The sequence below is a fragment of the Notamacropus eugenii genome, chromosome 2 (assembly GCF_028372415.1).
Source record: "Notamacropus eugenii isolate mMacEug1 chromosome 2, mMacEug1.pri_v2, whole genome shotgun sequence".
In the NCBI taxonomy this organism is placed as follows: Eukaryota; Metazoa; Chordata; class Mammalia; order Diprotodontia; family Macropodidae; genus Notamacropus; species Notamacropus eugenii.
Window position 1 is genome coordinate 461,521,484 of NC_092873.1, and position 13,256 is coordinate 461,534,739.

General features: G+C 41.4%; 1 protein-coding gene across 1 annotated transcript in view; it reads left to right on the forward strand.

Moving 5' to 3' along the window:
• NCF2 (neutrophil cytosolic factor 2) overlaps nucleotides 1-13,000 on the forward strand; it is a 46,556-nt gene extending 33,556 nt beyond the window's left edge. The window contains exons 10-15 of the mRNA XM_072648431.1: nucleotides 1,495-1,570; nucleotides 3,064-3,089; nucleotides 3,703-3,854; nucleotides 4,009-4,120; nucleotides 7,810-7,987; nucleotides 12,730-13,000. Of these exons, the coding sequence (XP_072504532.1) occupies nucleotides 1,495-1,570; nucleotides 3,064-3,089; nucleotides 3,703-3,854; nucleotides 4,009-4,120; nucleotides 7,810-7,987; nucleotides 12,730-12,842 (657 nt within the window). The 3' untranslated portion in view covers nucleotides 12,843-13,000. The remainder of the gene's footprint in view (nucleotides 1-1,494; nucleotides 1,571-3,063; nucleotides 3,090-3,702; nucleotides 3,855-4,008; nucleotides 4,121-7,809; nucleotides 7,988-12,729) is intronic.
• The last annotated feature ends 256 nt before the right edge of the window (nucleotides 13,001-13,256 follow it).

Here is a 13,256-nt window from a genome sequence, read left to right on the forward strand (position 1 = left end):
GCTTGGAAAAAAATGAGCAGCCTACTTCCTTCCTCATCTGTTCCCTCTCCATTTAAGTCTTCCAAAGAGTTGCCAAATTGATATTCCTAAAGAACAGGTTTGACTACATTGCTTCCCTGCTAAGAAGCTCCAGCAGCTCCCTTAGGCCTCTAGGAATTAGGAACTTGTTTGGCATTTTAAACTCTTCACAGTCAGGTTTCTGCCTACCTTTCCATGGTTACTGTGCATGGATCACCTTCATACATTCCATGTTTCAGCCAAACTGACTCCCTGCCTTTGCACAGGTTGTCCTCCATTCCTGGGAAGTCCCCTTTCTTTACCTCCAACTCTGAGAACTTCCAGTTTCCTTCAAGGCTTAGTACAGATGCCAGCTCCTATATAAGCTCCTTTCTTATCCCCTGTCCCTTCAGTTACAAATGCACTATCCCCCTTTAAAAAAATAACTTTAATTACTTTAGTCCGCTTCAAAAAAGGACAGACAAAAACCAATTTTCTACAGATATCCATATCTGCATTGTTTCCTCTCAATAGAATGTAAGATCTTTGAGGGAAGGCTGTTTCTCCAGCACCAGGGACAGCACTTGTCACATACTACTAGGTGGTTAATACATGTTTGTTGCATGAAAGATACTAGAATAATACATTAAAGACACAAACAGACAGAGACAGAAGAGAGAGAGAGAGAGAGAGAGAGAGAGAGAGAGAGAGAGAGAGAGAGAGAGAGAGAGAGAGACTGTATCTCATGATATTGTATTGGGAGCCCCTGTGAAAAAGAGCACTATTTTCCCCATCCTCTGAGGTAGACCTGCTCTCCTGTTGTTCCCTGACTTCTTCTCTGGCTTGACTAGGTCTCTCAATGGTTCTGCAAATCAGTTGTACATAGGGTGGATTCAGATTTTTTTAGATTATACAACAAATCTGTCTTTAGTCAATTCAACTCAACAAGCGTTCATCAAGCATTTACAATAATTGAGGGCATTTGTCAGGTGCTGGGGAGAGAAAGACAAAACGGAAGCCTACTCGGACCCTCAAAGCACTGACATTGCTCTAGGAACCAGCTTGTCTCTGGAAACTAGATTGTGAAAATATTCTGACAAGTTGGGCACTCTCTGAGAATGTGTGGCAGTGTTTCCTTTTGCAGAGGGCTGCACCTCTGCTCCTGAGAATTGTGGGTATGACCCCCCCATGGTATAGGATAGGGGGATGTTGCACACCAGACATCTCTGGCTGCAGCTGAATTAGCCCCCTGCCCCTGACCAGGGAGCAATGGGGGTGGAGGGTGCATTTGGTGGAGCTTCTGGTCCTTGTCTCTGCCCCACTTGCAGTTTCCTGCAGTTGAAGTCTGCCCATCTCCCAAATTTTTGTCCTCTTGCCCATGCTCCCAAGTATTCCTTGAAATCATTTCTACTTGCTCTCATTAGCCAGGAGAATCTCCAATTTCTATCACTTAGAACTCTATCTACAAAACTGATTGTCACTCACTTTCATGTTCAGGAGGAAACATCTCCAACTACTGATCTGCCAGCACCACCCAATTCCAAACCTCCTGGAAAGCCCCACTTGCTCCCAGGTTAGTGACCTTCTTGGAAAAATTCTCTTCTTTCCAAGTACTGAAGGCACCAATGGCTAACAATTACACTAACTTCCTGCCTGACTTTAAACCAGCTCATTCAGTCAATGCCCCCTCTTACAAGGGTTGGGGAGACAATCCCAGGTAATGCTGACAATATTCCATGAATATACAGAACCAGCATCTTCTCTTCTGGACAAAGTAATCCACCATCCCACCCCCTACTCAAAATCTCTCTATGGCAGTTGTCCTTCCTAGCTCCCTGCCAGTCCTGACAAAGAATTCTAGGTTCCACAAGTTCAGTGGAACACAATGCCTGGCACATAGTAGGCATGTAAAAATACTTGTTTGCTTGATTTTCAGATGCTGAGTGTCAGGGAGGTACAACCTGGCAAAATAGAGAGAAAAATGGGTTTAGAGTTGGGGGAATCCTGGGATCAAAACTTGACTCTGTAATCTACTACCTGTGTGATCTTGGGCAAGTCACCTCTCTGAGCTTTTATAAAACAAGGGAGCTGGACTAGTCATTTCGTCAAGTCATTCTCAGATAGCAATCTATGATTCTATGAAATTCCATGAGTTCCAAAGCCATCCTGATGTTAAATATCTGTTACCTGTAAGTTCTTTGAGAGCAGAGGCTTGGCTTGCTTATATATTTACCATAAAATCCTGACATTTTAGAGATAAAAAGGGTCTTAATGCTTCCAGTAGGAAATTTGAGGAGCAAGCAGAATTTTTGAACTCTGAAGAGCTGGAACATTCCATTAATACTCATCAATATGACATTGTGTTCCTGGACAGGAGAATAAATTTATCTATCCTCATTGCACCACTTTGAGGAACTTTTCTCATAAAACAAGGCATGGAGGCAGAACCTTAAAAGTTATTTGAGGTAACAAGGATCCAGGATTTAAAGGGCATCCTTAGAAATAATGGAAGCCCATTTTACAGGTGAGGATATGGCCAAATAGGGAGTAAGGGGCAGAGCAAGTATTTGAACCCAGACCCTCTGATTTCAGATCCAAAACTCTTTACAATACACTGTAGTTGGCTAGCTAAATCCTCAAATTCTTTGGACCAAGTCAGGAGGATATTGGAGGGAGGGCAGCTGCCAGCTGACAAAGAAGAAAACATCTAATCCAACTCTCATTTCTATAAATGAGGAAACAGAGACCCTAAGGGAGGGTAAGTGACTTACTTAGAGTCACATGGGTAGTTAGTGGAAGAGCAAGAGTGCAGCCTACTTTCTTGAACTCTGTCCGGGATTTACACTGAAGCATGGTATCATGGTGGCTTACATTTCAAAAGCGATTGTCTTCTACATCTACCATGGAAGGTAAAATAAAATAAAATATTTATTGGAAATAAAGACTGCTTGTCTCCCTGAACAAATAGCTAGTGCTCACTGAAGTTCTCGCTATGTATGAGATAGATGCTAGCCAGGTACAGTTCATTCACCTGTGTTTTCTTACTTCTTTCCCTGCTCCATTTAGGCATGAAGCAACCAGAAGAGCAGACAGTAAGGTTTTTTCTTCTATGGTTCCATCTGAAAGGACAGGCCGGTTTGCTATGGGGACCAGTGCTGGTTTTCTAGGACAGCAGTTGAGTGGGAAGAATTAAAAAGCCAATCCTAGCCTCCTAGGATATTAGAATTGAAAGGGAACTTGGAAAGCATTTTAGTCTGCCACCATCAGTTGTCAGGCGAGGGAAGCAGAGCCAGGAGAGAAATGTCTTTCTCAAGGTCAAATAATGACTTTGTATCAAACATAGAATTAGAACTCAGGCTTTTTGGTTCCCACCCAGTATTCCTGGCATTTCACTAACCAAATCAAGTCTGTGGATTTCAGGTTTCCCTTTGCAAACACATTTCCCCAAGGAGTAGGCTTTCGCTTCTTGGATGATCAATCAATAAATATTTACTAAGTACGGACTACATACCTGGTTCTATCATAGAGGAAATTCCCATGAGATAGCAGATTGGAGAGAAGAGTTCTAAGATTCCAGAGCCACAATTCCAAGACATCTGTTATTTCAACCTGAACAACCCCCTAGAGAGGTCACCTCTAGTGCACAAGGGGCATTGTCCAGAGATTTACCTCTGGCATTCACGTGTTGTTTTGACCTCCTCATAGGACCTAAAGCTCAGCATCCCCACACCATACACCCTCAAAGTACACTATAAGTACACAGTGGCCATGGAGATTCGTCCTGGGCTTTCCTACGGTGAGATCTTGGACATGGTGTGCAAAAAACTGGAGCTGCCCCCTAAGCATACCAAACTGAGGTATGTCCCTGTGGATGGATGGGCATCTAGCTGAACTGGAGAGTAAGGAAGGGTAGGCAAGTAACGAAACTGAGGACCAATAGTGACCAGGGTAGAGATGTGATCATTTCTGGTGCCACTATGTCCTTTCACTTTATCTCTGACCCCTTAATAGCTATCGGCCTGGGGATGACCAGGGCCTCATCACCCTTTCAGAGAAAAACATGAAGAATGCATGGGACCACGTGAAGAACTATTGTCTAACTCTCTGGTGTGAATACACAGTGGTAAGTAGATCTAGCATTGTATTTCCATCATCTTTCGTACATTCATCATTTTTGGTCTTTATTTCTTTCCATTGGAAATAACCTACAAGAGCAAGCTGTCTACTAACTCTTTTTAGACAGCTAGGTGACTAGAATGCTGGGTCTGGATTCAGGAAGATCTGAGTACAAACTTGGGCTTCTACACTTACTAGCTATGTGACTTAACTTCTGTTTGCTTCAGTTTCCTCAAATGTAAAATGGAGATAGCAGGGTGAGATAATATTTGTAAAGCACCTAACCCAGTGCCTGGCCCACAGCACGTGCTATATAAATGCTTATTCCCTCCCCTTCCCCACTTTTGAGACTGGGTCTCCCTGTCTCACCCAGGCTTGAAATGCACTGGATACTCATAAGTGGATCCCTCTACTGATCTACATGGGAGTTTTCACTTGATTTATCTAGAATGGCTTTTGTTTCTCCTTAGGCAACATGGTGTGGGGCATCTGGTGATGCAGTGGATAGAGTGTTGGGACTAGAGGTAGAAAGACTCATCTTCCTGAGTTCAAATCTGGCCTCAGACACCTACTAGTTATGTGACCCTGGGGAAGTTACTTAACCCCATTTGCCTCAGTTTTCTCCTCTGTAAAATGAGTTGGAGGAGGAAATGGCAAACCACTCCAGCGTCTTTGCCAAGAAAACCCTAAATGGGGTCATGAAGAGTTGGAAAAATGACTGAAAGTCAACATGGTGGCCATCTATTCTAAGGATCTTACCACATTAATGGTGAACCGAACAAACTGATAGATCAGCTTAATCCTTTGCTACTCAGTGATCTCAAGCACTTGACCAGACCACTCCTCACTTCTATTGAAATCTTAAAGTCTACTGAAAACTCAGTCCCCTTATGTCAGTTGCCAATCTGACTTTTTATGTTTTACAATCACTACTATATTTCATGGCCACAAATAATAACTTGAAGATGAGTTTAATGACAATAACTTTTTACCCTTTTATATAGGATCCTAGGCTTTAAGATAAAAACTAAAGAGTCCAAATACAATCTATCTTACAGATGAGGAAACTGCAGCCCAGACAAATCTAGTGCTTTCCCCAAAGTCATACAAGTAGTAAGTAGTAGGACTGGGATTGGATCCCAGGTCTTGATTCCAAATTACACCGATGTTTCCTTTTTCCCACTGTGCCACCACCAGGTGGCCCAGGTGACTATGACTAGTCCCTGGCAAGTCCAGACATGAGGACAAAAATCTTTGAAGGAGGAAGAAAATATTGAACTCTTCACAAGACAAGGCTGCCACTGACCTCAGAGGACAGGGAAAGTTGGTCTATGACCTTTATGGTAAATTGACATCACAAAGTCAAGAAGCAGAGTCAAGGACCGAAGTTTGGAAGTTTCCATTTTTGTCTTTTGACCATGTGTCCAAGAAAGGGTTAATGAGTCTAAGTAGTAGGGAAATTGAGACAGAGAGATGAGCTCATTTGCCCAAAGTGAAATGGCCAATAAAAGGCCAATTCTTCCTTCCTTTCTTCCTTCCTCCTTCTTTCCTTCCTTTCTTCCTTCTTTCCTTTTCTCCTTCCTTCTTCTTTCCTTTCCTTCCTTCCTCCTTCCTTTCTTCTTTCCTTCTTCCCTTCCTTCCTCTCTTCCTTCCTCCCTTCCCTCCCTCTGTCCCTCATATTTTGAAGGATCTGTGCTTTCAATACAGGAAGCACTTACCTCAATGGGGCAGATCACAATTCTTTTATCCATATATTCTCCTTTTCTGTGATTCTTATCTGTATTCTCCCTTGAATCTCCAGGGGTTAGAAACTGGAATCCCTTACGGGGACTAACATTTTAACCCCACTGGTGTTTCCAATATTGATGTGAACCTGTGACATGTGTGTTTGGAAACCCTCTCTACCCTCATAATCTGATCCTAGCTTACATTCTTTGTGGAAGGTAACAAGAACCAAATCCCTGAAAGTACCTTTTATTTTTTTAAGACTATACAACCTTTAAGCCATTTTCTTTCCATTGAGGCTAACTTGCTATTTGACTAGGGGAACCAAGCACAGCCATTTTCAGGTTCTTCCATGGGCTGGTTTCCTTTTTCAGGATGTGCTTGTGATATCTAACAGAGCTAACATCTCCAGTTCATGTTTAGTTGTGAGAAAGCCACCCAGAACTGTAGCTCCTGATATGGAGTTTTATTGGCCCCCACACCCAACTCCTCCTCAGTCTAGGAGATTGAAGTTGCTGTTGAGAAACCTAAGCAAACTCTTCCCACTACCTTTTTTTTTTTGCTGCATTTCTAGCCTATGGAATTTACATTTATTCTTGCCTAGATAAACTGCAATGTGTGAACAAGTGCTCTGAAGAGCTATGACTTGAAAATATAGCTGGGACTAAAAAGAAATGTAGAAGACCAGGCAGGGGAGAATACTAATATATTCTACCAGCTCCACGCCAGCTGAAGAGTTGGAGACAGGTTTCAACAGTGTTGAAGGAAATATTTCCTTTCTCAGGTCCCTTCTCTCTTTTCCTTCCTCTGTCCCTCACCCTTTGCCCCAACAAGATTTCAGAAGAGCTGATTTGGAGACACTTAAAGGGTAGAATTCTTTCATAAAGGATATAGAGTGGGAGGAAATAGATTAAACGCTGGGATGATGGAGGAAGCTCCACGACAGTAAAGGGAACAAGTGATACTCCAATAATAGAATGAATCTGCGAAATTATGGATATTGACTGTTCTTTCCCATGATGCAAATAGTAACCTATCCATGGCTGCCAATTCCATGCGATTCTTGTGTGTGTCTTTCTATAAGTTTGCCATGGGGGTGGGAGGGCAGCACTCCATGTGGCCTCATACACTTTCTCTTGACATAGGAAAGATATCAGAGTAATACACAAGCCATTCATCGGCTCTCCATGAGCTTGGAAAGTTGACTTAATAAAATAAATATTATTCTTTGGATCCAGTTTCCTTCTACGGTTGAATGTAAATGGCACAAGCTGAGGCCGCAGGAGTAAGCAAATCCATCTCCTAAAAATGAGACTTTTACCCAAGCCTTTTCATTACCTGTCTTTTGATCACAACCTCTCAGAGTTATAATGGAAGGATAGAGTTTCTCTGATGCTCAGTTTCCTCATCTGTAAAATGAGGATAACAGTGGCACCACTTTACAGGGTTGCTGTGAGGATCAGATGAGACCGTGTGTGTAAAGTACTTTTGTCAACCTTAAAGTGTTTCTTAAGTGGGAATTAGTGTTATTTGTAGTTTCATTGGTCATTACTCCCTCCATAGGTACAGATTGCAACCTAACCACACCTTCTCATTCTGGGTGGCACATGCTCACATCTGCCTACAAATCCTTCAGAACTAGAAATTAGAATTTCTGAAAAAGTTCAACATTTTTAACCCTACTGGTGTTTCCAATATTGGTTTAAAACTATGTCTTAGGAAACTATCTGCTCTTTTAGCCACATACAACATACAGACTCCCCTACTTTATGGAATGGTAAAAGGAATGAAATACTTTCAATGACTTTTATGTTTTTTAAGCTTCCTGCCCTCATCATCACCAACCTGCCATTTTGACGTGGTGTTCCCAGTACTACCACTGAAGTTCTACAGTCAGTTTTCTTCCTAGTGAGGTGTATACAATGCAGACAAGTTCAAAAGCTGGGGTAAATGGAACCTTTGATATTGCAGGGTGACCAAGGTTTTCCAGAATCACCAGAGGAAAAAGAAACATTAAATGACGATGTCCATGTGACCGAACCTCAACATAAAGAAAGAAACCGAGTGTTGGCACTATTCAATTACGAAGCTTCACAACCAGAGGACCTGGAATTTCTAGCCGGAGATGTGATCCTGGTGTTATCAAAAGGCAAGTTGGCTTTGTGTCCCCAGTGCCTTGATTGAAAGTCCTTCCTCCATGATTATATAGTGAATACTCAGCTACTCATAGTTGACAAACGCCTAGACAGTACTGAACAAATAATATTCAAGCAAACTTCTAGTTACATGGACTCATAGAGCTGGGAGAGATGCTGGAAAGAATCGAATCCAGTCTTCTTATTTGATAGTGGAGGAATCTAAGGTCCAGAGCTCTGAAGGGACTTGATAAGAGGCAGGACTCAGACCAAGGTCCCTTGCTTCATGGTCTGGACCTCTTCATTAGCTCCAAATTCTTTCCCAGATGAAAATGTTCTCAACAACTCAGACACTCATTCATCTGTGATAAAGTTTTTATCATGAAGCAGAGAAATGGTGGGTTTGAACAGCCTTTTCTGGCTGTCCTCTGACTATGCAAAGAGCCAGTGAAAAGGCAGGAATCAATTGATGAAAAAAAGGATTAGGTAGCCTACTTGTAAGAACTACCTGACTAATGAGAAGTTGACTCTATCTTGTAGGCATAAGAGAGGGGAAAGGAGTCAGAAGTTCTTCCTCTGACAGCTAGATGAACATAGGCTTGGGGTCACAAATTTGGAGCTGGAAGGGACTTTGGAGGCCTACCTCCAAAGATCTGGTTGCAGACTGTGAAGCCAGAGGCCCAGATCAGTCCACAAAAGCTTAGGACGTTTTAGGATAAATAAGTTGAAAAAGCAGCAGGAGCAGTGATATAGAACAAACGGAGCCAAGGCTGAAGTTACTCAGTCTCAGTTTCCCCATCTGTAAAACGGAGACTATAATGCCTATAGTGCCTACCTCAGAGTTGTTGTAAGGCTGAAAGGTATGCATCACCACTTCAGAGGGTCTTTTTATCTAAAACTAAATACTCTTTTGAGAGAAGGCTGACAGACAAAAAGATCTGGCAGAATTTTTGTCCTTTGTAGCAGGTGATTGCCGTCCAAAGACCAAGTTAGTTAAATTAGAGGCTCATCACGAGGTTAGCTTCTGGTGACTCAAAAGGTCACGGTTCAAATTCTGACTGCCATTTACCGGCTACATGAATATGAGCAAAAAACAACATCTCTGTACTTTTTTTCTTTTCTGTAAAATAGGAATGCTACTCAGATTACCTGAATTGAAAGGCTATTACTACTCTTACTACTGCTGTTACTTCTACTGCTGGTGCTGCTGCTAGTACTAGTACCACTGCTGTTGCTACTGCTTCATTAGCCTTAAATTATCATATAAATGTAGTGGTGAGAAGTGGGTCTTCAAGAGTCCCTGGGGCAGCTAAAGATTCTTAACCTTCTGCGTGTCTTGTACCACTTTGGCAGTGCTGCTGAATCCTATGCACCCTTTCTCTGAATGTCTTTGAATGCATAAAATACAATATATGTGTTCGTCCTTCATTGCTGAAGAAGACCATGCCATCAGAGAAATGATGACACGACTTGTACTTGACTTTATTTTGAGTGAGGGAGGGCTGTGCAGGTCACCAGCCTCACTTCTCCTCCAGAGCCATCTGATATTCATCAGGATGACTGGAGATGACCCAGGATGAGGCAATTGGGGTTAAGTGACTTGCCCAAGGTCACACAGCTAGTGAGTGTCAAGTGTCTGAGGTGAGATTTGAACTCAGGTCCTCCAGACTCCTGCACTGGTGCTCTATCTACTGCACCACCTAGCTGCCCCCCCCCCCAATACAATAAACATATTTATAAAGGAAATCATTTATATTGTCTTCAAAAAATTAAAAGAAACAAGTTCCCGAATCTCATTTATGCCTCACCAACCTTTTCCTGTTAATCCAGTACTTTCACTGAGTAGTTACTCAAAATTAGTTTTCTATAGATAGTGTGGGTGATTTGAGATCCCAGACCACGTTACAAGTCTATTGTGATCCATTTCACAGAGCTAAACTTGTCATTAAATGTATCAGTCAGGAAATATATTCTCAGAAAAGGAAGTGTGCTTGATCCGTATCAAGGGCAGAGGATAAGAGGCAGACATCTCGAGTGCTATGCCAGCATGCTGAGAATATTAAGACCTCCAGCCCTTAGGGTGGTTTCTTTCTGAAGGATTCATGGAAGGGCATGGACAAGAACTAAACAAGAGAAGTGGGGGTGGACTTGGCACTCTGGGGAGTAATACGACACTGAAAGATTATAATTTGTAGAAATTGAAGTTGCTAAAATTCTTTTTATATACAATAAAAAGCCATGTAAAATTGTACTATTGTAATGTTAGTGTAATACTAGTAACAGTAGTGTAGTACTATCGTAATACTAATGTAACGTAAAAACTATTTCTTAGAGCAACTTGTACAATTTGTTGGGTTTGGGGATCTGCACCTGCATTTTACTTTCATTAGTTTAGGAAACAAGAGTAGGGAATCTCCCTCTACTAACATGCAGATTAGTGATTTATGGGAAGAGGGCGGAGCAGGACACTGAGAGGTTATTATTAATAGATGACATTTACATCATACTTTAAGACTTGCAAAGCACATGTATTATCTCATTTAATCTTCATACCAAACTTTTGCAATAGATGCTATTAGTTATTATCAAGTTACAGATGAGGAAACTGGGGCAGAAGGAATGTAGGTTAGTGAGCTGCCCAAGGTCACAGAGATAACGTCTGAGGCAGGATTTGAACTTGGGTCTTCATGACATCAAATCTTACACTCTGCCCCCACTATGCCAGCTTGCCGCTTGGGACTGAGGCTGGCTCTCTATCCAAAATACCACAATGTCTTTAGTTTGTACAGAGAAGGCTGTTGAATGTGCATAATAACTAAAACAGAGGGTCAACAATTTTGAATAAAACTTATCTTGAACATTGGTCCTGAGGAAAAGTGGATTTAAATGGGTACTTTTGTGGAGATGCTGAAAGAGCTAAAGGCTTCAATTTCTCAAATTTTTCTTTTTTCGGGGAGGGGGAATGTATATCGAGCATCACTATTGGTTTTTTATGATCTGCAACACATGATGCTCTTTATTGGAATGCTCATGGTGCATTAACACATATCCACAATGACTTTTCTTTTTTTGTCTTAACAAATGTAACCAAGAAGGAGAGATGGAAATGGACAGAGGTTTTCCTGAGGAAACTGAATATGTTTAACCTAGGGAAGACTTAGAAGACAGGTATTTGAATACCAAAGGATTTAGGTGTGTTCTGTTGAACTTGAGGGTAGAAATGGGAATGATAGGGAGAAGTTGCGAAGAGGTCAACTTAGGCTTCTCAGGAAAAAATCTCTAGAGCCAGAGCTGTCCAGAGCTGTCCAAAGATGGGATGGTTCGTGGAGTCCCCCTGGTCAGAGGTCTTCAAGTAGCAGTCATTTGTTGGGCATATTATAAATGGAGATTTCTTTGGTGTGTGGATTGGACTAGGTGGCTTCGGAAATCCCTTGTTACTTTAAAATACTGGACTTCTGGGATGTGACAAATGGATGAAGGTAGCACTCAACACAGCCCCAGAGAGACAAGGCGAGGAAGGCATCTGAGGGCGCTTCTTCAGTGCCATGTTAGTTTAATGATGTGGTTCAACCAGACCTAGACTGCTTAGGTGCTGCCTTGTCTATTTTCAGTTGCTGTGGCAGGAGGCAGAACTTAGAGCAACCATAGTAGGGGTAATAGAGAAATCAGAACAACCAGATGTTCAGGTATTTAGACAGAAATAGCAGGTGTTTCTAAGACAGGAAGTACCTGTATCTTATACTGGAACTTTAGTAGAACACATTGCTAAGGAGAATTCAACAGAAAGTGACAAGTCCATCAGTTTGGAACATGGCATATATTTTCAGACTTTTTCTATGTGTATTCATCAGTTTTACTGATACTATTTTTTAACTCTTCCTCCAAAAATATTTTTATATGGGATGGCTCCTGGAAGGAGAAATACTGGAGAAATTCTGATAATATAAAAAACAAAAGATTAAATTAAAAAAAAAAATTAACATGAGACAGATCTATCTAAGAGACTACATTGGTTTAATGAGAATCAAAAGAACACTTATTTGGGGATCCTACAACCTAGATCCCAAAGGTAATAAAGGGTAACTGTTAGTATTGACTAGAAAGGGGGCATCTCATCTGGCTAAACCAAAAGCATTCTTTTTGGCATGTGTCAGCAAAAAAATAACAGTTTTTCTGATATAAACACGACTAGTGATCTGAATTATTCTTCAGTGTTAGTTAAGAACCCATGATTTTATTTGACAAGCAATTTCTTACAGCCATAAATTTAAATCTTAGTAAAGCCAGAAAGAAAAATTTTACTAGTCAAACACCCAATCACATAGGTTTTTAACATTCAAAAAACAAAGACTTCTTACTCAGTTCATAGCCTCATAAATATGAACCTAGAAAAGGACTTCAGGGATTATCTAGTCTAACAGCTATATTTGTAATTGAGGAAACTGAGGCCAATGGAGTCAGGCAACTTGCCTACGGTTACCCACAAAGTAGTTGAACCCATTTCCCATCCTAGTTGCATTACTTTCTAGCATACTGTTCATTTCAGCCCACATTAATACTTTGTTGCCTCTTGAAGGCTGTGTATTGGCTATTTTCTGCATGTTTTCTCACATCTAGGACATCTCTAAATCAGACCATAATAGACTATAAGGTGAGACATTCCTCAGACCAAAATGCATGAAAAGAACTTGAATATGGCAATTCCCCCACCCCGTTTCTAGACAGTGACATGTATCTTTCTGCCTTTCCACCTTAGTGAATGATGAGTGGCTGGAAGGAGAATGCAATGGGAAAGTGGGCATTTTCCCAAAGGCTTTTGTTGAAGAATGTGCAGCTACAGGCCCAGGAGACCAGGCTGTGAAAGCCTAGGCAAAGAAGATGGAAAAGGAATAGAAATCCTGAGCATTTCCAAGATGCACGACAGTTGATGCCCCGAGAAACAACACCAGTTGGAGAATGTTAATGTTTTCCTTGTAGAGTTTTATCTGATGTTTTTCTCCTTCATTAAAAATCCTGTTACTTAAGTAGTTGGGACCTGGATGACAAGTGGTGTTTCCAGGGAACAAGGCATTTGATCAGATTAAGAAACATCGGAATCCTTGTTCTACAATGTCAATCACTAGTATCTATCTCTTCATTCCCTCATAGTCCATGAGGGTGTTAAGTATCAAAAACCCAGTTACTGAAGGTTCAAATACATGGATGGGCACTATTAGGCCACTAGTCATAGAAAGCTATTCTCAGGAAGCCAGACTACTCTAGGTTAAAATCTTTATATTAAAA